The 24790-nt window shown below is 60.3% G+C and overlaps 8 protein-coding genes across 8 annotated transcripts; 5 read left to right on the forward strand and 3 right to left on the reverse strand.

The window, feature by feature from the left end:
* Positions 1–738: 738 nt before the first annotated feature.
* ADE2 (uncharacterized protein) lies at positions 739–2650 on the forward strand (the record flags this gene model as incomplete). Its single annotated transcript, XM_060600502.1, has 2 exons — positions 739–769; positions 924–2650. The coding sequence occupies 2 exons, from the start codon at positions 739–741 to the stop codon at positions 2648–2650; spliced, it is 1758 nt and encodes a 585-aa protein (XP_060457089.1).
* Positions 2651–2886: 236 nt separating this feature from the next.
* On the forward strand, positions 2887–6131 carry HUL5 (uncharacterized protein; the record flags this gene model as incomplete). The annotated part of the gene is made up of 5 exons (XM_060600503.1): positions 2887–3220; positions 3252–3351; positions 3383–4320; positions 4353–5127; positions 5174–6131. 5 exons carry the CDS (start codon positions 2887–2889, stop codon positions 6129–6131), a joined length of 3105 nt encoding a protein of 1034 aa, XP_060457090.1.
* A 122-nt stretch (positions 6132–6253) lies between these two features.
* CcaverHIS019_0406460 (uncharacterized protein) lies at positions 6254–6797 on the forward strand (the record flags this gene model as incomplete). The annotated part of the gene is made up of 3 exons (XM_060600504.1): positions 6254–6367; positions 6474–6756; positions 6787–6797. The coding sequence occupies 3 exons, from the start codon at positions 6254–6256 to the stop codon at positions 6795–6797; spliced, it is 408 nt and encodes a 135-aa protein (XP_060457091.1).
* Positions 6798–6902: 105 nt separating this feature from the next.
* On the reverse strand, positions 6903–7136 carry CcaverHIS019_0406470 (uncharacterized protein; the record flags this gene model as incomplete). The annotated part of the gene is made up of 2 exons (XM_060600505.1): positions 6903–7078; positions 7109–7136. The coding sequence occupies 2 exons, from the start codon at positions 7134–7136 to the stop codon at positions 6903–6905; spliced, it is 204 nt and encodes a 67-aa protein (XP_060457092.1).
* Positions 7137–8339: 1203 nt separating this feature from the next.
* CcaverHIS019_0406480 (uncharacterized protein) lies at positions 8340–9385 on the reverse strand (the record flags this gene model as incomplete). Its single annotated transcript, XM_060600506.1, has 2 exons — positions 8340–8906; positions 9113–9385. The coding sequence occupies 2 exons, from the start codon at positions 9383–9385 to the stop codon at positions 8340–8342; spliced, it is 840 nt and encodes a 279-aa protein (XP_060457093.1).
* Positions 9386–11818: 2433 nt separating this feature from the next.
* On the reverse strand, positions 11819–12491 carry CcaverHIS019_0406490 (uncharacterized protein; the record flags this gene model as incomplete). Its single annotated transcript, XM_060600507.1, has 2 exons — positions 11819–11843; positions 12181–12491. 2 exons carry the CDS (start codon positions 12489–12491, stop codon positions 11819–11821), a joined length of 336 nt encoding a protein of 111 aa, XP_060457094.1.
* Positions 12492–16297: 3806 nt separating this feature from the next.
* Positions 16298–19996, forward strand: acl1 (uncharacterized protein; the record flags this gene model as incomplete). Its single annotated transcript, XM_060600508.1, has 2 exons — positions 16298–16310; positions 16554–19996. 2 exons carry the CDS (start codon positions 16298–16300, stop codon positions 19994–19996), a joined length of 3456 nt encoding a protein of 1151 aa, XP_060457095.1.
* Positions 19997–20389: 393 nt separating this feature from the next.
* On the forward strand, positions 20390–23930 carry CcaverHIS019_0406510 (uncharacterized protein; the record flags this gene model as incomplete). The annotated part of the gene is made up of 3 exons (XM_060600509.1): positions 20390–20716; positions 21025–21480; positions 21513–23930. 3 exons carry the CDS (start codon positions 20390–20392, stop codon positions 23928–23930), a joined length of 3201 nt encoding a protein of 1066 aa, XP_060457096.1.
* Positions 23931–24790: the final 860 nt, after the last annotated feature.

Raw genomic sequence — 24790 nt, forward strand, 5'->3', positions numbered from 1 at the left:
AAAGATAGGAATAGCGAGAAACACGGAAGAGATGGTATGGAGGTTGTCGATCGATTGATGAGGAGAGTGCTGGATCGGGTTTGGTCGGCGCCTCCCGCCTGCGGAGCTGCTCGGGGTGGAGGTCCCTTTAAACTCATAAAGCCCTTTGATGCCAAGACGCAACGTGTTGTATTTTCGAATTGTCGTATTCCACCAACTTGCGCTTGCAAGCCCACATTCCAAGCGCGCTTTTTGATGCACTCCTGGGGTGGGAACGGACGGCGCTTAGGATGAATGCAATGAGCATGCGTACGCTGGGCGTCTAGACTGTGTCGCTTGATTGAGAGTGGGCTAGCTTGCGGCGCGGGGTGGTGACAGCCAGCCTGGGCTCCAGGTCGAAAAGCCTGAATGTTACAGCCACTGTTGAATTTGCCACCCAACTAATCACTCCAAACACATTGTCCTTGCTTGCCATGTACTCACAATCCGACATCTGCAAAGCCAAAGCCCATTCAATGCTCGTCCCCTCTTCTCTTCCATCAGCTGTCTACAAGGGCGCACATGCACAACCTCCCCACATCTTTCAAGGTCCGCAAGTCATACTGTGGCTGGGTGACTTGTGAGCGCTTGCTTGTTGGTGGAGGCCGGGATCAAATACCACGTGCCGAAAAGTTGGAGGTTGATTGCACTAATGACCAGAGTACCAGAGTCAGTACCAGAGAACGCGACTCACCTCTCTAAACAAACACAACCGCGACAATGGCACCAAAGAAGACTGTCGGCATCCTGGGTGAGTACTAGCCATATCATTGATATAAGGAGGGCCGAATCCGTGGCTCCATGTCACACTTGTGTCCTCGAGGCGCAGTGCAGCTCATTACCTTCGAGTATATGACGTCTATCCTCCTCGATCCTGCCCTTTCATAGAGCCGCGCTGATCCCAGGCGGTGGCCAGCTGGGCCGCATGCTCACGCACCCCGCCGCGTTGCTGGGTATCCCCCTCCTCATCCTCGACAAGGGCGGATACACCCCGGCCAAGCAGACCCTGCTCGCGCCCCCTGGCACGACCCACCCCGACGGAGCCTTCACCTCGGAGGAGCACATCCGCGAGCTCGCAAAGACGTGCGACGTCCTCACCGTTGAGATCGAGCACGTCAACGCCGACGTCCTCGCCGCTGTCGTCAACGAGGGTCTCTGTGATGTCCAGCCCTCGCCAGCCACCATCCGCCTCATCCAGGACAAGTACATCCAAAAAGAGCACCTCGCGGCTGCCGGCATCCCCGTAGCCCCCTTTAAGGCGCTCACCAACCCTTCGACTGATGACGTTCGGGACCTCGCTGCCACCCTCGGCCTGCCGATGATGCTCAAGGCACGCACGCTCGCCTACGATGGCCGCGGTAACGCGCCTCTGAAGAGCACAGACGACAAGGCCATCTCTGACGCCCTCGCGTTCCTCGGCGACAGACCGTTGTACGCAGAGGGCTGGGCGCCATTCGTCAAGGAGGTCGCAGTCATGGTCGTGCGCAACACGGCCGGCGAGGTCCGCTCGTACGATGCAGTTGAGACGGTGCACCGCGACAGCATCCTGCGTGTGTGCTCTGCTCCGCTGCGCGCGGACGGCGCGGCGATGCGTGGCGTCAATGTTCGTGCGCGCCAGCTCGCTGAGCGTGCCGTCGCCACCCTTGACGGTGCCGGAGTGTTTGGCGTCGAGATGTTCCTCCTCCCCGACGGCAGCCTGTTGCTCAACGAGATCGCGCCCCGGCCTCACAACTCTGGCCACCACACCATCGAGGCCTGCAACACCAGCCAGTACGAGAACCACCTCCGTGCTATCCTCGCCTTGCCCCTCGGCGACACCAGCCTCCGCGTTCCGGCCGCCGCGATGGTCAACGTCCTCGGTGTCGACGGCAACATGGGCCCTGTCGAGCAGATGGCCGACGACGCGCTCGCCGTCCCTGGCGCCACCGTGCATCTCTACGGAAAGGCTGAGAGCCGCAAGGCGCGCAAGATGGGCCACATCACCGTCACTGGCTCGAGCGACGCCGAGGTCCAGTCGCGCGTGCGCACCCTGCTCTCGCAGCAGCCCGACCTGGACCAGAAGTTCATCGACTCGGTCGCTCCTCCCTCGGTGGCCGGTCACAGTCACACCGCGCCGCTTGTTGGGATCATCATGGGCTCGGACTCTGACTTGCCTACCATGCTCCCCGCCACCAAGATCCTCGACAAGTTTGGCGTGCCCTACGAGCTGACGATCACCAGCGCCCACCGCACCCCTGACCGCATGGTGACGTACGCGCGCTCGGCCGCGAGCCGCGGCCTCCGCGCCATCATCGCAGGCGCGGGCGGCGCAGCCCACCTTCCCGGCATGGTGGCGAGCGAGACGAGTGTGCCGGTTATCGGCGTGCCCGTCAAGGCGTCCGTGCTCGACGGCGTCGACAGCCTGTACTCGATCATCCAGATGCCCCGCGGCATCCCTGTCGCCACCGTCGGCATTAACAACAGCACCAACGCTGCCCTCCTTGCCGTGCGCATCCTCGGCACCTCGGTGCCCTCGTGGCAGCGCGAGACCGAGGGATACCAGCACGCTCTTGAGCAGGAGGTGCTCGGCAAGGCCGACGTCCTCGAGAACATGGGCTGGGACCAGTACGTCAAGGACGTGCTCAAAAAGTAGAGCGATATCTAGATGGTTGTGATATGTATGGTCTTGTCATGCTCTGAAAAGAACGTGGAAATGGCGAATGGAAGCACACAAAAGGGTGTATAGAGTGTATAGAGTGGGGCAGACGACTGCGGAACCTGAAATTGCCACCTGACGTAAGTAACCGACCCAGACGAACATGAGGCCACGACCACGACTGATGGCGATTACGCATCAATTTCCACTCTCTCAACTCATCTCATCAAACAATGTGGAACCCAGACGGCAGTGGGCGCCACCCCCCAGTGAACCTCAGCACACAGAGCTCGAGCTCGTCCTCTGCGTTGTTGGGCAGCATCCGCGCGCAACGCGAGGCGCGCGAAGCTCACCGCCGCCTTGAAGCTGCCGCGACAACAGTACAGAGGGTATGGCGTGGTCGCACCGCTGCAGCTGCGACGCGACGAGACATTCTCGCCCACCTCGAATCCGGTGCGAGCGTGGAGGAGGGCGCGCGTGCACTCCTCCTCCTCCTCCGTGGCCGGGGAGAGCGCATGCGCGTCGCTCGTATCCTTGAGAGCTGGACCGCCGCCGCTCTCGCATCGGGTGAGCTAGCCTTAGATTAAACTAACCACAGGCGCCGACGGCCCGGCTTTCCGATCGCTAGTGATGGTCGACGCATCCGTGTTCGGCGTGCTCCTCGCCCGTATCTTGCGTTTCGTCAGCACCAGCCCACGGTTAGTCCTGATAAGGCCAGTCTGACACTAGCATCGAGACTAGCGCGCGCCTCCTCTCAGCCCTCGAGGAGTTCCTCAAACAGTCTGCGTATTCTGGCATTCCGGATCGCGCGAGCGAGGTTGTCTCGGCGCTAGGGGCAAACGCGTGGATCGAGACACTATCAGATATCACCCAAGCCCTCGCCACCACCAAGCGGCGGCACCCACTCCTCCTCCCCGTGATCCGGCTCGTGACGGCTCCGTCCGCTCTTGTGCCCCTAACCTCGACCTCTTCCCTCCTGCCCCCGCTCATCCACTCCTTCCTGGCCGTCCCCGCGTTGCCAGTCTCCATCCCCCTCCCTTCCCTCACCCACCTCTCCTCCACTCTTCCGCTCTTTGGCATCCTCCTCCCTGTCGCCGCCGCCAACCCATCAATTCTCTCTCAGGGCCGCATGGCGAATGAGCTGGGACGGACGTACTTTCTCGCAAACCTCGCCACGTTCGGCATCACTGGCGGCATGCTTGCCCGCGCCAGCGCACCGAGCATGCGTGCGTGGATGACTGTCTTAGGAGTGCTCCTCCCCACCCTTGATGAGGGGTGGGGCGTATGGGCCGAGCAGAGCATCGCGGGTGCAGCAACTGTGATCCCGGTAATGGACGAGGATGACAGCGAGGAAGAAGCGGTCCTCTCGACTGCACCGGTTCGTGCGCGCCTCCAGCCAGGAGTTGCAAAGCCCCTCGCCCTGCTTGCGAGCCCGCAGCATGTGGGGACACTGGCGTCACACGCCATCGCTGCGGGATCGCTTTCTGACTTTTCCGTATTCGCACTCAGCGTTCTCGGCGCGTTCCGCGGGTCACCAAAGTGGGAAGGCACTCTGGATGCTCTCCTCGACGGCAGCCGTGGTAGAGCACTCGTCAAGTTACTTTGGCGCGAAGGCGTCCGTGGCAAGTGGAACAACATGTCCGACCAGTGGACAATGTTCTCAAAGAGTAACGCATACCCTATTCAAAGCTGACGGCAGACCCCAACAGGCCGATACTTGTGCTTCTCACCCACCTGTTGAACCACTACCTCCTGTTCACGCCCGATGACGAGTTCTTCAGCTCGTCCAACCCTCTCTCACTGGACGAGGTGCTCGAACTCTCGAGCACATGGCGCGACCTCGCATTCTGGGGGTACATGAACGGCGTGGGCGGGGGTGTGCGCGGCGCTGGCACCGAGGCAGACCGAAGGCTCTTCACGCAGGGCGTAGTACGGATCACGGAACGCAACGGGCGCCGCAAGTTTGCTCCGGATGAGTATTGGGTCATGGACGCGGACCTTCGTGCCGGCTTCATCGACGCAGTCAAGTACGAGGACGAGCTGCTTGAGTCTGGAGGGTCGGTGACGTACGAGCACGGCCTGGGCGTGCCTGGCGCGGCGGCAAAGTCCAACGTCGGGCCACAGGGTGTGGGGTTGGAAGCTCAAGGTACTGTTGGCTCGTTGGACCGCAACATCCAGCAGCTGTCCAAGAGCTGGCGGCATAACAGGAGCTGGCGGCAGTTCCCCAACGCACATGTCTCGCCGCGCCTCGGGCTGCTCATCAACCTCCCAATGGCCGTGCCATTCGCGACGCGCCTCCAAGTGTTCCGCGAGTTCATCCGCAGGGACAGGAAGCGCTTGGGAATCCAGCGCTACGGGCGAGCGCGACACAGAGTGGCGATCCGTCGCACGCACCTTGCCGAGGACGGGTTCCGGCAACTCAACTCGCTCAGGAGCGGGCTGAAGAACATTGTCGACATCACCTTCATCGACCAGTAAGTGCCTGAGCTGATAGTTGCCGGGCCAGATCGCTGACGGCAGATGGGGCAATGAGGAGGCCGGTATTGACGGCGGCGGCCTGTTCAAGGAGTTCCTGCACAACCTTAGCAAAGAGGCGTTCGACACGGAGCGCGGACTGTGGCTCGCCAACCTCCGAAATGAACTGTACCCGAACCCGCACAGCTACGCAACCGAGCCGCACCAACTGTCGTGGTACAGCTTTATCGGCCGACTGCTCGGTAAGGCGCTGTACGCCGACATGCTGGTGGACGTTACATTTGCGGGCTTCTTCCTCGCCAAGTGGCTGGGCCGGCAGTCGTACGTCGACGATCTGGCCTCTCTCGACCGGGAACTCTACCGCGGCCTAATCCAGCTCAAGAACTACCCACACCCCGAGGAGCTGTCCCTGACCTTTTCCGTGTCCGAGGACGAGTTCGGTGTCGCAAAGTCGGTCGACCTGATCCCCGGCGGGTCCGAGATCCCTGTCACTGCCGAGAACCGGCACGAGTACATTGCCCTGGTGTGCAAATACAAGCTGGACCGGCAGTTTGCTGCGCAGAGCGAGGCGTTCTTTGCAGGCCTCTCGGACCTCATCGACCCGCGCTGGCTGCGGATGTTTGACCAGAACGAGCTCGCCCAACTCATTGGCGGGGAGGAGGCGGCGATTGATCTGATGGACTTGCGCAAGAACACTACGGTCACGGGCTTTGACGACGAGCGCACGCCGGCCATGTTCTGGCGCGTTGTCGACAGCTTTAGCGAGGAACAGAAACGGCAGCTGCTGACGTTTGTGACGAGCTGCTCGCGGCCGCCGCTTCTGGGCTTTGGACACCTCAACCCTCCCTTTGGCGTGCGCAACGCCGGAGCGGACAAGAGTCGCCTCCCAACTGCAAGCAGCTGTGCGAACCTCCTCAAACTCCCGGATTACAAGGACGAGGCGATGCTGCGCGCCAAGCTGCTGCAGGCGATCACGAGTGGGGCGGGGTTCGACATGTCGTGATGTTGTATACAGCAGTGAGGTGGAGGTGAGGGCATTACGTAACCGGCCATACGTAACCGGCCACTGTGTCAGTTGTATGTCGCGATGAATGTGTCCTTGTCTGTCAACAGTTGCGTCTCACGATGAACCCACAAGAACCGGCTGCGCTTAGCGCGTCGCAGTACTCGCCGACTGCGAGCGCTCTCCACCCTCCGAGCGTGCAGCACAACACGCAGGTCTTGGGCAGCATTGCGACGGTGGGTGTGGGCTCTATCTCCTTCCCAAGTCGTCCTCCCTCTCTCCTTCATCTCCGCCCTCCCGCCCCTCTGCACCCTCTGAGGCCATCATGCCCGCTAACCCCAGCTCACCTCGTGTTTCGCCGGCCTCGTCGCCGGCGTCCTGGGCCTCCCCAACCTCTCGGGCTTTGGGCTGTACCTCTGCACTGCGCTGCTCACCGGCCTCGTTTCCGCCCTCAAATGCGGCATGGACGTCGGCCGCTACGTCCCTGACGCGCATGCGTCCGCCGGCCCCCTCGGCGCAGCCAAAGCAAGTACCTGGCGCGGCTGGGTCGGCGTGGCGGGCATCAGCGGCGAGAACCTCCTGGGATACTTGCTGTTCTGGATCGGGGGGTATGCGCTTGTGCATGGTGAGTTCGTAGCGGGCCGGCTGACCCCAGTGTACGACTAGTAGACTGAGAGACTGAGATGGATGTGACTGCATGACGTGTGACTTGACGTGTGACTCATGACGTGTGACTCATGACATGGGACTACATGTTGGGACTACACAACACTACATAAGCAACTCGCCCAGACTCGCCCACTGCCCGTCGCCTTGGATGTGCTTGGCGTCCCCTTCGCGTCCCTCGAAGTGGTGCTTGGCCTTGTTGTCCTTGTCTTTCTTGAGAGTGGTCTGGGTGGGCTCCTTGGTGGGCTCCTTGGCCGGCACCTTGGTCGGCACCCACTCGTCTGTGGTCAGCTTGCCTGCCCTCTACTCACGGAGTTCAGGCCATCCGTACGAGCTCATGGTGGATGGACTGTTGTGAGCCAGGACGGGGTACTTATACCCGCCATCGACATCCCACGCCCTAGGCCGCACGCGGCACTGCCCGGTATCATGGCTACCCGGGCTGGTCTCGATGGGAGTCGTAGGGGCGCAGAGTCAAGATTGGCAGAGATTCACTGCATGTGTCTGTGCTGTGCAGCTCAACCGACATCCCACGCCCGCTCTATATCTGCTGGCTAGCGCCCAGCCCAAGAACCCATTGCCGCCCTCGCATGCGCCCTCTATCTCGAGGACGACAGATCTTGAGCAGGTCCAGCTCTTCAGCAGGCTTCAGTGATGACATGCAACTGTCGACACAAGCGCCCAGTCCGCACCGCTGGCTGGCGCTTCTTCTCGGGTGGCTAGGCGTCTCTCCCCCCTCTCCCCTCCCAACCCCCTCTCTCTCCCATCGCCCCAACTGGTGGCACGGTTATATGCGCCAGGTACATTCATCCCCCTACATGAGCAACTCGCCCATACTGGCCCACTGGCCGTCGCCCTTGGGCTCCTTGGCGTCCTGCTCGTGGCCCTCGCTCTTGCGCGGGACGTGGACGCGTTCTTCCTTCTTCTTGCTCTCGTCTTTCGGCGCGACATTGGTTGTGGTCGGCACCCATCCGTCGGCTGGGGTTAGTGTAACACAGCACTACACAGCACGTACGGAGATCTGGCCAGGCTGCGCTCATGGTGTCTTGAAATGTAGTGGGCGTGGGATACTCGCGCTGAGGTGGGGTTGGGATACTCTGCCGCTTTATCTACTACACCAGCCGTGTCATCTGACATTTGTTGCCCCACCCCGATGCGGAACCCCAACTTATCAGAGCTCCCACTCTTTCCAGCTCTCACTCTTCCAGGCACACACACTCACATCTATTTACAACAACTACAACCCATGCTATGGACACCGCCCTATGCCGAGAACAGAGGGAACCACGCACTCAAGCCCAGCGCGCGGTGCGCAAGCGCCGACGCCGAGACGAGCTCGGCGCGTGCCGCCGCTTCGTCCTGTGATGCCCTGTCCGATATCCCATTTCCCGTCAATGTCTCCGTCTCCGTCGCCGTCCCATTTCCCGTCAATGTCTCCGTCTCCGTTGCCGTCACCGTTGCCGTGTTTTCCGTTACCGTTGCTATCGCCGCCACCTCCGCTATCGCCGCGGCACCCTGCCCCTTCGTGCAGGCTGCATCGCGCTAATGGCCAGTGCTGGCCGATGCCGACATGGGCACAGTGCCAAGGTTGGTCGTGCTGGCGCTCGCCGACCCAAACACCGGGACAGACCGGCTGCTCAGCACTTGAACCGACAGGGAGCGGTGGCGTCCGCCTCCGCGGTTCCAGTAGGGCGTCGGCGTCGGGTTTGGGTTGGTGTATACCTCGTATGGGATCGTCGGTGTCGATGCACCCGTACGGACGTCGATTGTTGACGACGCTGCCGTGCCGAGGCGCCCCGCGAGCGCACACATCACCAGCTCGCCAGTTGGCGAGAGCGCGCGCGGAAGCGACATGTCCGAGCCATTTGGTGAGCCCGGCGCCGCCAGAGGCCCGATAGGCACCTCGTGGATACCGGGTGTGTCTAGCGGCGTGTCGCTCGGCGAGTCGTCATGTGCGTCCCCGATGGAGCCGCCGGGGTGCGCTCCACAGGTGCAGGCGCAAGAGCACTGCTTCGAATATGGAGGGGGCGGTGCTGGCGGAAGCGCGCGGCTCGGCGCAAGACCAGTGTTGGCGCGCACGGCGTGAAAGTCGGCCGCGAAGTGGGGCATCTGATGTCAGCTGGTGGCCTTGTGCGAAATGCCCAGGGTGGCTGACAGGGCCGGTGGGGACGCCACACCGCGTGAATGGCTTGGCTTGCCTTTGTGTTCGGGGTATCCACATTCAACACTTGCGGAGGTGCCCGGGGCCACATTATACACTTGCCGAGGTGTCCGGGCCATTGTTGCAGAACACTCCGGCTGGAAGCAAGACTCACCCGGCGCTCCAGCATGTCGAGCTTGTGCTGGATCTGGAACTTGTTGCGCCCGCGGGCAAACTTGCCGCGAATGTACGCCTCGAGTACCGCGTAGGCATACCCCGGGTCGGCCAGGGCGCGGGTCGTGTTGAGGGCGTCCGACGCATTCTTTGCGCGCTTGAACTTGCCGACCGCAGGCTGATCAGAGGCGAACGGGGAGGTAGAGACAAAGGTTACCGCAGCAGACGAGGTGGAGGTAGAGACAAAGGTTTCAGACGGGGTGTCGGGAATCATTTTGAGTGGTCGCATGAGATGGAGAATGGCGAGCAGAAACACAGAGCCAGTTGACATGAACGCAGCCATTGCAAGAGTCAAGCCATCGTTATATGCGAGGTGAGGCGGGAGGTTAGGGAGGCGGCCAAGAAGGGGTGGGCGGAGCGCCAACAGGGTGTGAGGCGTCGGCACGGCGTGGCGTAGCCCGGGCGGAGCGCAAGTAAGATGTGTTGCGTTTGAAGATGGCAATGTATACGCGGCGAGCGGTGCGAAGGAATGGTGAGGGTCGATCAAGACAAGGTGAGGGTCGATCAAGACAAGGTGAGGGTCGATCAAGACAAGGCGAACCACAAGGGAATGAGGACAAGAGAGGATCGAGCGGGTCAGAAGCGAATAGTGAGACGAACAGAATGACAGCATCAGCATCTTGGTTCTATCATTACGCCAGTGATACGTACGAGTCTGTCCGGGATCGTCATGCTGTGAGCTGGTCTGGGCAAATGGGAGGAAGAAAGAGGTGGGCGGTGGGAGCGGTGGGCGAAAGGAGGGGGCGTCAAAAGATGGAAGGGCAACCAGGCCAGACTCTGTCGCGGATTCCGGAGGGACGAAAGAAGGGGCTAACGTCGAGCAGCCAGCAGCCCGTTGTGTAGCGATAGTGGAGATCAAGTAAAGAGTAGACAAGTAGAGAAACAAGAAAGTCGACGAGCGACGTTGAGGTGGTTTACAAGGTGGACCGTGGACCGCGGACCGTGGACTGTGGACCGTGTTGGACCTGGATGTGCGCGGAGTTATCCATGTTCCTTGATGTACTCTCCTCTCATACACACACTCTCTCTCCTTACTCCCTCTCTCTTTACTCTCTCTCTTACATTGTATACTGGTCCAAACCAGGCTTGGTAGGAAATGGATAAACCCGAAGAACCTAACCGGCTGGCCGGCTGTTAATTGCCAGAGCAATCGACATTACAAAAGTTGACAGCGCCTCAAGCCAACAACCGGAGCAAGAGCGGCCCACATCGCTTGGCTCGGACCTCTTATTCTCCTCCTGCTCCCTCCTTGGATCTTGAGTGCTCGCTCAAACTCTGAGAGCTACTCAACTCTCGGGCAGACACGGAGGAACACGAGGGTGCCCTGGTTCCTCCATCTCCCCCTTCCCCCCCAGATTTCCCCTGCCCACCCCACCCCACCCCCGCATTCCTTTGGCCTCCAGCGTCGGCCAAACGCAAACCCAGCCCACTCAAAGGTGCCAAGATGCTCACAGAGGTAACAGAGGCACCGGAGCCCCCGCGTGGACCGGAACTTGAGCCATCTAGCGCGCTTAACTGAGCACCTAGGTGGACTTGGTAGCAAGGCTGGACTTGGCAAAGTCTCCGGTGCAAGTCGCTCAAGCCGCTTCAACCGGCCAATTCTTTGGTGAGCTGGTAAAGGTTTTGCAGCGACTTGTCGTATTTCCGGCCGGCACACCGGGCCGTGTTACGAAGAGTGGGGTGTGATGAACAGCCGCCTGCACTGCCGCCGGAGATTAGTCCCTCGTTATCACGAGATTGTATGAGACAGGCGGGCCGAGCAGCTGAAATTCAGGCAGCTTGGTGGCCCAAGTGTACAAGCTGACAACATGTTGATCCAGGCCGGGCCGACCGCCGGCACGGTCTTACAGCTAAATCGAGGTTTTGCGCACTTCGGGATTTGGCCAACGAAAACCGAACACGCCACCACGTGCTCGCTGTCAGACTTGCGCGACCTCAAGCAGTATTCTGCCACGCGACCTCACAAGCAGTATCTGCCACGCGACTGCCGACAGCCACGTGGCTTGTCTGAGAGCAGATTGCGAGTATCAACTTGATCTGATTTGAACACTCACTGTAGGATCTCATTCAACACTCACTGTAGGATCTCATCTGGCGCCGACTGGGCGAGATGACCACCCGAAGATCAAGATCGGAAGAGACGTGCTCAATCTTGCGCCACGCAATGCGCACGCACACCGCGTCCAAGCGCTCGCACCTGTCCCAGATCTTATCCCAGATCCCAGTGGCAGAGCTGCTGCCCAAGCGCATCGTGCTGTCAGAGAAGGCATGGTCAGCTCGTTGCGCATTACCTTGGGCCCTGAAGATCCAACCTCGCATTGTAGCATGGAAAGTGACAGATGGCTTCACTCCACCTGACGGCATTCCGGTCCTACTGATTGGATTCCAGTACTGGCTTTGAATATCCCGTGACAGGGTGGATTACGAGATTGGCGTTACTGGAATGCAAACCGCCGTGATGTGATGGTAGTCATCACCGTTATCGTCGTGATTGGATTCCGGTCCCAGATCCCAGAGTCCAAGATATATTGTCTCGTCCTACATGTTTGCAAACAACCTTGGACACAAGCTTCGGATGTAGGGAAATATCCCATGGTACGTCCATGACATGAGATGGGCCACCCGGTGCCTTGGAGGAATTGAAGGCTTATGCGCCAGCAAAGCCGACAACACTGACAGTCAGCTCGACACCTACAAGGCTCATCTATCTATCGCATTGCATGATTAATGCCAGGGCATGCTACAAATGTTAATGTCCGTGTGGTATCGTGACGGTGATCCAGTGGGGTGGCTACCGGGGGTATGTAATCTATATTAGGCGTGGTTGGTGGTTTGTCTATTGCACAACGAGATTGCTGGGGCGGACACACGCCTTTCCATCCGAAACAAAGCCATCCTTGCATGACAGGATGACACATGTTCCCGCCTGGCACGCGGTTGCGCGCGTGTTGGCGATGGTGGAACAGTCTTGTCTGGAGTCAGAAACCATATCAATCTCTTGTCACTAACCCCTTGCCCGTCACTACGCATCCGCCACACTGGTCCAACTCGGTTTGGGGGTCGATACACTCAAAGCCAACTCGGAACCAGTCCGCCAACTCATTCAGCTCGCCGCCGTCGGTGAGCGGACAAGCAATGGCTGCGGCAGGACACAAGAAGGAAGAGTATTCCTTCTTCTCTGGGACGGCGCGGCGGCGGCGCTGGCCCATTCGTTTGGAAGCTTGAGGGGCGCGGGGCTGGAGCTTGGTAGGTGGTTCGGGGTAGGGAGCAGCTAGAGCCAGCCCGAAACAGGCGAGGAGGAGCAGCACGAAGGGGTACATTTCGAAGAGGCGAGTTGTGGTGCGCGGCCGTGTGGTAAGTGGTGTTGAGGATGGTGTTGAGGATGAGGATGAGGATGAGGATGAGAATCAAGATGGGGATAAAGTTGGAGTTGGGCCAACAATAGATTGATGAGTGAATGCGCGGCGTGGCGTGGCGCGGCGCGGCGCGGCGCGGTGACTACTGGAGGCCGGTGTAGCTGATAGCTGCAAGCTAGGTGTGAGGGTTCACATGCTATTGAATAGCGCAACTAGATTGACTTTGCGGCGCCAGGGCGGAGCCGGACGCGTAGAGCTTGATGGACATTTTTGCGCCACTTGGCACGCTAGTAGTAGGTTGTAGGTAAAATAGGTGAATACGCCACCCACGCCAGTTAACAGGGTATCCATTATCAGCGCACGCGGGTGGCTTGTTGGGTTGGTGGAGCCGGGAGCCATGAGCCAGAAGCTACAAGCCATCAAGTGATGGTCACCATACAATGTGCATTCTGGGGTTTGTAGCTTGGTATTGTACCTGAGTGTGAACGCGCTACAATCTATATTCAAACGCGTCAATTGAATACCACAAACGCCACTCGGTGCATCCGGTGCTACTGAAAACCCTAACCCATGACCCAGTTCAGGTCCACAGAACGGTACCAGCGGAGCTTATCCAAACCATCAAATCATCAACCCAGGAACGAGGGCTATCATACCACTCTCAACCACACCCTGTATACCCTTCAATTCATATCAGACCAGTTTCCCTTTCCCAATCCTCTGCGTTGGCAAGTTTACAGTTTCTTGTCATTCACTCAATTGTCAACTCTTCCTCAGTCTCTCAATGCCAGGCAATTCACCATAACCAAGCACGAGCTTCCCGTCTGGCGTACAACAGTGTTAGGTTGACTGACAAAGGTAATCCACCATCAACTGGGGCCCATGCGGATTATGTACCCACCAAACACTAGAGTGAATTCTTCAACACAGCCACCGACGTCGCCCTCTTAACTAAACCGTCCACAAACCCCTCATAACCGCACGACCTGCCCTGGTAACCCCGCACCTCGCACCTCGACCTCGCACCTCAAATCCTATCCCCTATCGGCCGCAGACACGTCACCTCACCACACCTCACCTCACTCAGGAGCGCCTGAAACGTGCTGTCGTTCCCACGGTGGACCAGGAGATTGGAGTGCAGAACCGAGTCGTTGGTGAGACACCATGGACGCCGGTTAGACAGTAGACAGTAGACACTATCGACGTCAGAGAGGGGATGCTTGCTGCCGGAGTGAGACAGTAATGGAAGCCTAGTGAGACAGTACTGGAAGCGTAGTGAGGCAGTACTGGAAGCGTAGTGAGACAGTACTGGAAGCGTAGTGAGGCAGGTGGTCCAATGCTCGTAACCATGCGATCGTCAGCAGTACCCATGGTTTCATGGTTTCGATCACGATACAGCCGTGGCCTGCCGATTTTCGGAGAGTATGGTCTAGCGCCTCAGTGCTAGACTAACTGTCTTGTCACTGCACGTCACTGATGCGATAAGTGATAAGTATTAGGTGACCTACGCGAAACAAACTACGAGCCACGCGGCTCCCTAGTCTGCAACACGTGCAACGCCAGAGGTTTCAGGCTAAACCTGGTTAGTTCCAGGAACCCGATACCGCGACACGACACGACGCGCCTCATTGATGCAACATGTCCACATGGCACATGGTCCTTGGGCACCGTGTGTCCATGCTTGTCCACGCGAGTCCACGCCACTGGAACCAAACATTGGACTGTAAGCGGCAAATAGCTGGCCCTCACTTGGCCATGTTGGTTGCCACTTAACCTCGAGATCAGCCCATCGTAGAGGCTCTGGGACATTCAACGAGGACATGTGCTGTAAACGGCTGGCCCGAAGCTGTAGGGATTTATACTGGGGAACCGGGGCCTCAGCGTCGGTATTGGATCAATCGATGAACAGGCCGAGACGCGACTTGTGTCGCAAGTGAGCAGGAGAATAATTGTGGACATCGAGGTGGAGACCGACGTTTGCCTTGGACTTGTGACCAAGCTGAGTGTGAGTGATTGGCTCAACGCACCACCACCGAGCCGAAGCCGAGTGACACGAATCGAGGCGGCGTTACTGGTTCTGCCGGTGGAGGTTGCTCAGAAACAGATAGGCGACCAGGCGACCTCCACTTCGCGTATCGCCGCCATTCCCGCCACCTTGCACACGACCAAACCGACCCCTTGCCATGACATTACATCCTCGCGGACCAAACCCAGAAATCAAGCCTCGTACCAAAATGCCGATCACCTCGCAACTAGACGAAAGCGAGGCAATCAGTGGCGAGAGGTCCGAGCCTGCACTGTTGTCTCCGCGGCTACCGTGGGGGGTGCCTGCCTGCGATATCCGGGGCTGACCACACTACCACTGGATCCCTGGAAGGCCCTCCTCTTCTTCCCATGGCTGCGTGGCATATGGCATCGCATCGCATACCCGGCTCCCAGTTACTTATCGCGCGGATTCTACTGGTAAGACAAGACGTAGCACCGTGGGTTCACCGGCCACCGGCCTGTTGTATCCGGATTCCGACGAGTCCCAGGGCGCAGGCATACCCGATCCCCACACCACCCTTGTTAGGTCTTTGATCTTATCGATTCTGATGGCTGCTTGATCAGACGAGTCTGTTGACCCCGCGTCCCCCGTCCTCCCATCCATCACGTGTTTTAGACACCTCGGCGTCGGTGCGAGTCCGGTGGTGACCAAAGGAGTCTAACCGCGCGTAACCGCAAGGTAGTTGACGATGCTGCCGCCGGCACGGAATTTGGCACGTGGATTTATTAAATAAGGCGGAAGCTGCGGGCCGATGTGAAAATTGGGTGTGCCTGGGGCGGCTAGTTTCACCGCTCTATTAAGACTGGTTGTAATGGATTGAATAGATCCGGCCGCAGTTTGATTAGGATTGCAAAGGTGGATGAGGAAGAGGTGGAGGTGGAGGGTGGGATGGATGATGATTTCGAAAACGGCGCGCCGCGGTCTGTGGGGATCTGAAGCGGTAAAGTTAAGGGTACAACTGATCGTTGGGTAGGGCCTCGGTTGTATTGTTGGGTTACATTCCTTTAGCTTTTACCTACCTGGCTGCTGGCTGGCTGGCTGGCTGTCTTCAACCAGGCTACTATTATGAGAGCCTGGCCCCAAAGAGCCGGGACACGCGAGATGGCACTATAGCCACAGCCTCCGCCACGTCGTACCATTACATCCTCTACCAGTGGGATCCTGTAGGATCCTGTGGGGAAGGCCCACCTGTTACCATCGACGCGTAACCCCACCAACTAACCCCCCCCATCCCACCCATCCCTTCCCCCCCCCCCCAGACTCCCACAATAAAAAGGCCAGCTCACACATTCTTCTTTCTCTAGCTCTCTGTAGCTTTAGTGAATCGGCCCTCTAACGAACCCCCCTCCCTCACGGGACTCCCCCGCCTAATCCTCCCTTCCTCTCCTCCCAACTAGTTCTCTCCTCTCCGCATCTTGTGAGTTACTACAGCTGGGCCACTGCCGCCGGGGTAGCCGGGCAAATCCCACCCAATGCCTCCGACCCCTGCACCGCCGCTTTACCCGAGCTTTAAATCCCAGTCTTGACGTCACCCATGCTCGCAATGCGATGCGGGGTAGCTTGATCGAGGCTGGAGATGATGAGGGGGCTGGTGCTGGTGCTGGTGCTGGCAGCGGAGCGGGGAGGGTCCTTTGGTTGCCGGCTGCGGCTGCCAGAAGACGGGATCGTACGGTCATCTGACGCTGCAGCTTCACATTCCCTAACTTAATACATCCCCTCCAACATGTCTACCAAGGGTGAGTGTTTGGTTATTTGCTTTGGTTGAGTGAGGGAAGGGTACTTTAGGCGCTTGGGGCGCTTGCTTGTAGAACGAGGGAGCTCCAGACTGGCACGGACGCCTGTGGGTGAAGAGGAACGTGGAGACCCAAGGCAGTTGCAGACCAAAGGTGGAGCTCGCGAGGTGGGCATGATATTCAAGCAAGCATGACGGCGATGAGAGAGACCTCAGCCCCGACCACAACGGACATTGCTGACAAAAGCTATCCGCGAGTATGACGCTAAGCGTCTGGTCAACTACTGGCTCACTCGCTCCCCCACCCCAATCCCCACCGTGACCGAGTCGACCGCCGCCCCCGTGCGCGTCGCTCAGGTCGAGTGGGATGACGAGTCGTCCTCGCTCCAGCCCACCATCAAGCCCGGTGCCGGCCTCCCCGAGTTCGTCTTCACCGAGCCCAAGCTCGTCGGCAAGCCCGACCAGCTCATCAAGCGCCGTGGCAAGGCCGGCCTCCTCTCCATCGGCAAGGACTGGCAGACCACTGGCGACTGGATCGCCCAGCGCGCCGGCAAGCCCGTGACCGTCGAGACTACCACCGGTACGCTCAAGACGTTCATCATCGAGCCCTTCCTCCCCCACACTCAGGACACCGAGTACTACGTTTGCATCAACTCGCTCCGTGACGGTGACTGGATCTACTTCACCCACGAGGGTGGTGTCGACGTCGGAGACGTCGACGCCAAGGCTCTCAAGCTCTTCCTTCCCGTCGGCAAGCCCTTCCCCGCCCGTGAGGAGGTGATCAAGACGCTCCTCCCCAATGTTCCCGAGAACAAGAAGGACGTCCTCTGTGACTTCATTATCCGCCTCTACGGTGTCTACGTCGACCTCCACTTTGCCTACCTCGAGATCAACCCCCTCGTCTGCCTCGACCCCGTCGACGGCAAGCCCGCCGAGATCCACTACCTCGACATGGCCGCCAAGCTCGACCAGACCGCCGACTTCCTTTGTGGCCCCAAGTGGGCCATTGCCCGTGATGACTCGACCCCTGCTGCGGCGGGCAAGGGCCCCATCAAGGCCGACCGTGGTCCCCCCATGGTTTGGCCCGCGCCCTTTGGTCGTGACCTCACCAAGGAGGAGGCCTACATCCAGAAGCTCGACGCTTCGACTGGTGCTTCGCTCAAGCTCACTGTCCTCAACCAGCACGGCTCCGTCTGGACCATGGTTGCCGGTGGTGGTGCTTCCGTTGTCTACTCGGACGCCATCGCCGCTGCTGGCTTTGCCCACGAGCTCGCCAACTATGGCGAGTACTCGGGTGCCCCCACCGAGGGCCAGACCTACGAGTACGCCAAGACCATCCTCGACCTCATGACCAGAGGCGAGGCCCTCAAGGGCGGCAAGGTCCTCATCGTCGGCGGCGGTGCCGCCAACTTCTCGGATGTTGCCGCCACCTTCAAGGGTATCATCCGTGCCCTCAAGGAGCACAAGGAGGGCCTCATCCGCCACGACGTCAAGATCTGGGTCCGTCGTGCCGGCCCCAACTACCAGGAGGGCCTCAAGGCTATGCGCCTCTGTGGCGAGTCTCTCGGGGTTCCCATTCACGTTTACGGCCCCGAGGCTCCCATCACCGCCATCGTCCCCATGGCGCTTGGCGTCAACAAGGACAGGGACCTCTCGCGCTCGACCTCGTCGGCCTCGATCGCGGCCGCCGTTGAGAACGCAACCAACGGCGGTTCTGCCAAGCGCGCAACTGCCAAGAACCAGGAGCGCGCCGTCATCGGTGAGATCAAGTCGGACGGCTCGCGCGAGCAGCCGGGCGACCAGATCGTCCACTTTGAGAGTGAGCCGATGCACAAGCGCCCCTGGTTCCGCCCCTTCGACGCGGCGACCCGGTCGTTCGTCTTCGGCCTCCAGCCCCGTGCCATCCAGGGCATGCTCGACTTTGACTACTCGTGTGGCCGCAAGACCCCCTCGGTCGCCGCCATGATCTACCCCTTCGGTGGCCACCACATCCAGAAGTTCTACTGGGGCACCAAGGAGACTCTTCTTCCCGTCTACTCCACCGTGGGCGAGGCCATCAAGAAGCACTCGGACGTCGACGTCGTTGTCAACTTTGCCTCGTCGCGCTCGGTCTACACCTCGACCCTCGACATCCTCTCGTACCCCCAGATCAAGTCGATTGGCATTATTGCTGAGGGTGTCCCCGAGCGCCACGCTCGTGAGATCCTCCACCTCGCCGAGGAGAAGAAGGTCATCATCATCGGCCCTGCCACCGTTGGTGGCATCAAGCCCGGTTGCTTCCGTATCGGCAACACTGGTGGTATGATGGACAACCTCCTTGCCTGCAAGCTCTACCGCGCCGGCTCGGTCGGCTACGTCTCCAAGTCGGGTGGTATGTCGAACGAGCTCAACAACATCCTCTCGCAGACCACCGACGGCGTCTACGAGGGTATTGCCATTGGTGGTGACCGCTACCCCGGCACCTCGTTCATCGACCACATCCTCCGCTACGAGGCCGACCCCGAGTGCAAGCTCATCCTCCTCCTGGGTGAGGTGGGTGGTACTGAGGAGTACCGCGTCATCGAGGCCGTCAAGTCTGGCAAGATCACCAAGCCCATTGTCGCCTGGGCCATTGGTACCTGCGCCAAGATGTTCACCTCGGAGGTCCAGTTCGGCCACGCCGGTTCCATGGCCAACTCGGACATGGAGACTGCCGACGCCAAGAACCTCGCCATGCGTGCCGCTGGCTTCCTCGTTCCCGACACCTTTGAGGACCTCCCTGACCTCCTCAAGAATGTCTACGACAAGATGGTCTCGACTGGCGCCATCAAGCCCACGCCCGAGCAGGAGCCTCCTGCCATCCCCATGGACTACCAGTGGGCGTCCAAGCTCGGCCTCATCCGCAAGCCTGCTGCCTTCATCTCGACCATCTCGGACGAGCGTGGCCAGGAGCTCATGTACGCCGGCATGCGCATCTCGGACGTCTTCAAGGAGGACATTGGTATTGGTGGTGTCATCTCGCTCCTCTGGTTCAAGCGCCGTCTCCCGACCTACGCGTGCAAGTTCATCGAGATGGTCCTCCAGCTCACGGCCGACCACGGCCCGGCTGTCTCGGGTGCCATGAACACCATCATCACAGCCCGTGCCGGCAAGGACCTCATCTCGTCGCTCGTCGCCGGTCTCCTCACCATCGGTGACCGCTTCGGCGGTGCCCTTGACGGTGCCGCTTCCGAGTTCTCGCGCGGTGTCGCCTCGGGCCACACCCCTCGCGAGTTTGTCGACTCTATGCGCAAGGCCAACAAGCTCATCCCCGGTATTGGCCACAAGATCAAGTCCAAGACCAACCCCGACCTCCGTGTCGTCCTTGTCGTCGACTACGTCAAGAAGCACTTCCCTTCGCACAAGACTCTTGACTTTGCCCTCGCTGTCGAGGACGTCACGACCCAAAAGTCCAACACCCTTATCCTCAACGTTGACGGCGCCATCGCCGCCTCGTTCTGCGACCTGCTCAGCGGCTGCGGTGCCTTCACCGAGGAGGAGGCCACCGAGTACCTCAAGAGCGGCACGCTCAACGGCCTGTTCGTTCTTGGCCGCTCGATGGGCTTCATCGGTCACTACCTTGACCAGCGCATGCTCAAGCAGCCCCTCTACCGCCACCCGGCCGACGACATCTTCATCAACATGGAGTCGCGCGTCCTCGCTGGCGTTTAAGCGGTTGTGCTATAGTCGGAAATATTGTTCCAAAACGTCCCAAAACAAGGACGCTGTAGTTGTACATAGAGTTAGAAGAAGGGTGATTTCATGCAATGGTCCTTCGTTATCGACTTATGGTTTGTGCACGTGAATCACAAAGGAGTTGGGACCTGATCATTGCACGTGGCGCTTGCTTGGATCAGGTTAGGCGGCGTCGTACGGTGGGTCGGATTGAGGGGCGGTGTTCCTGGTAGCCGTGCCTTAACGAGCCGGTCCGCGTCAGACCGTCTCCCCCCCCCCCCGGGGCGTGTCCATCGCCCTTTAACATTGACGACCTTAGACCATTAACCGTCATCTCACATCACTCTTCCTCAACTCAATAGTTCACGTTACACGTCGACACAAACCAAAATGTCAAACGACGACGGCGACAAGGCGTCCCACGGCGCCGTTGCCACCCCAGAACTCGATGCGCCGAGTGAGCCGACCGCCACGTCAATGGTACCTGCAGATGCCGCCGAGGTCAAGGTCAACGACGACAACGACAAGCCCAGCAATGTGTCTGAAGCCCCGACCGAATCGGCTCTGCCAATAAATAACCCAGAAACAAAGACTGAATCCGAACCCGAACCACGTGACGACGCGCCCGACACTGCCGCCAAGGGGAAACGCAAGGCGCCGCCAGCCGGGCTGCAGCTGCAGGACGTGCCGCCGCCCGACGCGAGGCGAAGCATCGAGGTGAATTTTGGCGATTGGGGCGGTGAAGAGGCCTGAGCTGGGTGCGAAGTGCAAGGCTGAGCAAGCTGGAGCTGGGCTCGTGGACGTTGGACGCTGGTACCGCCTGTGCTGTGAATGGGACGGTGTCGTTGACCTCGATGGCTCTAGTGTCCGGGCCGCCGTCTGTTCCTCCCTCCGTCGCACCTTCCCTCCTTCCCTCCTCCCCTCCCCCTCCTCCCCCCTGCTTCTTAACAACCGACGTCTATCTTCCCACCTCCCCTTCACCCCCTTCTCCCCGCTCTGCCCACTACGGCCCCGCTAACCGCCAGATCGACATCGACCACCTCTCTCAAGCTCGCTCGCGCACTTCCACACTCTCACAGCCGTTCACACCGTCAATGCACCACGCACCAGACAGTCCAACGACGTCGCTGATCGGGACACTGCGCAGTCAGCTTGAGATGTACGTGCAGCAGACGGAGCAGCTCAACGCCAAGCTCGTCGCAGCTGTCTCTAAACACGCCGACCTCGAGGACCAAGTGTTCGACCTGCAGACGGACATGGATCAGTTGACGCGCAACAACGGCGAGCTCGCGCGTGCAAAGGCCCAGTGGGAGGAGAGCATGAACACGGGCCTGTTGGTCGAGCACTCGCAGATTCGCGACGAGATGCAGCGCTTAGCGGCCGGGCTAGTCGAGGAAGAACGGAAACGCGGCACCGCTGAGGAGAAGCGCAAACAGGTCGAGGACGAGGTTGACGAGCTCTCGGCGACGTTATTCGACCAGGTGAGTTTAATTGGTGAGAAAGCTGACACCAGGCCAACACTATGGTCGCGACGGAACGCATGGCGCGCGCACAGGCTGAGCTGCGTCTCAAGGACACAGAGGACAGCTTGGCGGTCGCCGAGGCCGCTGTGCGCGACATGCAGACGCACATGCAGTCGTTGACGACAATTGTGTCCGCAGGGCCCTCGGCACCCCACATTCCCAGGCGCTACCTCTGCAGCCACCCTCCATACGCCGAGTTCAAAACGCTCCTCGCGCACCTGCGCGCCGCCCGCCCTTCGGCGCTCTCGCGCAAGCGATCCAACGTGCGCGAGCTCTTCCCGGCCCCACTGATCGCGTCTATTGTGCAGCAGCCCTTCATCGCACGCTGCATCACCGAGGACTATGAGGCAACGTTACGCCTCGAGCAGGCAGCTGACCTTGGCTGGGTGTCTCGCCGCAGCGTGAGCTCTGCCATCCTCTCTGGCGATCTCTTGATTGAGCCTGTGGGCAGCGCGGCCCTCGGACCGCCCGAGAGCCTGAGCTGTGCGCTGTGCGGCAGAGCCGTCTTCGGGGGTGGTGCAGCCCATAAGGGTCTGATGAAATACTTCTCCACCACGAACGTGGGCTCGACGGCGCACCTGGGAAGCAACATCTACGTGTTCCGCGTTGCGACGCAGGAGGACGCCAAGTCGTACCCGCTGTGCAAGAACGGATGGTGCCTTGAGCGCCTGCGCGCGGCCTGCGCGCTCTGGCACTTTGTGCGCACTGGCATCGTGCACCCCGTATGGTTTGGTGAGGACTACGACGCCTCGCCCGCGACACCCAAGACAGCGAGCACAGCGGCCGAAACGGACGACGGCACGCCCGTGCAGATAGACCTGAACCGGACCCCACCAGAGGCTGACAAACTTACCATCTCGCCGGCGCCCGTACCCCAGCGCTCGGCCAGCGCGCCCATGGCCGCGCCCATTGCGATCACTGTCGAGAACCTTGCGTCTGCCGAGTACCGCAGACCCGCACTACCGCCGCAGCGCAAGTCAGGCTGGGGCCTTGGCTCGTTTGGGCTGGGGAGCGGCGGCAAGAGCTCAAGCGGGTGGACGAACTGGGGTTCGAGACCCAGCACGCCCGCGTCGCCAGCGCTGCCGTCTATGGCCGACCAGCGGTCCGTGAGTGCGGGTGTTCTTGGCGCGCCTATAACCCTTGAGCCGGAGAAGGGGGAGCCCGTCGTAGAGAAGAAGGACGAGACGGACGAGAAGGAGCTGGTCGTTGAGAACGTTGTGGAGAAGGCCGAGGTAGTGGCGGAGAAGGCTCCGGTCGAGGAGACCGTGGACGAGAAGACAGCTCCAGCTGCGGATGAGAAGGTGGCTGTGCCAGAGGTCGCAGACCCCACGCCCGTTCAGCGCTCCAACTCGCGCACGTCGCATAAGTCGGGCACGAGCACCGACCACTCGTTTGCAACGCCGACGGGCGACAACGCCTCGCTCCCCGACGTCAACGGCAAGGCCGAGGAGGCTGAGGTGTCCTCGCCGACGAAGGCGCCCGGGCTGGAGCTCAAGACGAACGTGTCAAGCTCGCCTTCCAAGACGGCGCCTGGGTCGCCATCCAAGTCCGCCTCTCCCTCCAAGCCGGGCACCCCCGTCAACGGGGTCAACGCCTCGCCAACTAGGCCTACACGCGCCGCAGGACGCCAACCACCACCACCACCACCGCTGCCGAAGCGCTCGGATCGCCGCGCACTGAACACCCCAACGCCTCCCATTACGCCTACAGTGCCAGGGGACCCCAGTAAGACGGTGACTCCCCCGGCGGCTGCCGAGGAAGTCGAGGCGCCCGAGACAGCAGCCGCAGTGGAGGTTGAGGCGCCCGAGGCAGTGCCAGCAGAGGATGACAAGACGCCCGAGGCAGTGCCCGCAGACGAGGTCAAGACGCCCGAGGCAGTGCCCGCAGACGAGGTCAAGCCTGGGACGCCCGAGGCGGCCATTGAGAAGGCCGAGATCGACGACACGCCTCTTGTGGACACGGCAGCTAGTGCCGCCGCTGCTGCTGCCGAAGTCAAAGCACCCAGCACGCCCACAGCCTTGACGGCAGAGGATGCGGTCACGCCGACTGCAGGCCCATCTCCTGCGCGTATCCCACCCCCACGACACCCGCTTGCGATCATGCGCTCGCCCGCCACGTCTCCGCGCTCCTCACTCGACAACTCGCGGCCCATGCCGGAAGCTCACCCTCCTTCTCTCCCCCTTCGCAAATCCGTGACTGAGCGCTCGGTCTCGATGTCCAGCACCACGAGCCATGCCAGTCACGCCAGCCACGCCAGCCATGCGACGGTGCACTCGCCCGAACATGATGGCGACGGGCGCTCGTTCCTCACCGGCGAGGGATGGGAGGCGCGGGCGTGGCGCCAAGTCGTGCGGCTCAAGGAGGACATGTGGCGGGCGCGGGTGGGGGTTATTGACGACGACGAGTAGGGTGTAGGTGAGACGAGTGCTGAGTGGCAGGCGGGCAAGGCGCGTGGCAAGGTTCTTGGCTGGCAAGTCGAGCCCTGGCAAGATGTAGCAAAGAGCAGGAGCAAGGAGCAGGAGCAAGGAGCAGGAGCAGGAGCAGGAGCAGGAGCAGGAGCAGGAGCAGGAGCAGGAGCAGGAGCAGGAGCAGGAGCAGGAGCAGGAGCAGGAGCAGGAGCAGGAGCAGGAGCAGGAGCAGGAGCAGGAGCAGGAGCAGGAGCAAGGAGCAGAAGCGCTGTCGCATGTGCATGATAGAATACTGGTTTGGTAGATGCATAATTTCTTGTCAAGTCAAGCTCTGGCGGCAGTCGATGCTCGAGGGAGGTGGAGGCGCTTGATTCAACTGGGCGAATAAGTGTCCACAAGTTGACGCCAAGACTTGCAGTGGCACTTCACTATCACATCAGCCAAAGCCCCAACAGAACTCGCATGTGCATCATGCGCGCTGCATGGGAAAAAATTGAGCTGGACGAGTTAGGAATCGAACCAAAGACCTTGTCAAGATCTGGCTTGCGTCCTCGAGGGAGTCCTCGATGGAGGTGTCGCGCTTGCTAATGACACGCTCTACCAACTGAGCTACACGCCCGGAGCTCATGTATTTTGCCGGGATTGGTGCTGGAAAGTGGCGGACGGAAGGTGCTCCCGACGAGTGCAAGTTGGCTGGCTGGTAGGAAGGCAGCTGGGAGGAGGGGCGCATGAGCATGAGCAAATGCGTGGCTGACAGCAGCCACGCAACTTCGAGGAGAGGATGTCGATGAGGTCAAAGCAGAGTGGTCAGGTATGGGCCAAGTGCTAACTAAATTAGCGTGCGTGGAAACCTGGTTGGA

Source organism: Cutaneotrichosporon cavernicola, assembly GCF_030864355.1.
Source record: "Cutaneotrichosporon cavernicola HIS019 DNA, chromosome: 4".
Taxonomy (NCBI): Eukaryota; Fungi; Basidiomycota; class Tremellomycetes; order Trichosporonales; family Trichosporonaceae; genus Cutaneotrichosporon; species Cutaneotrichosporon cavernicola.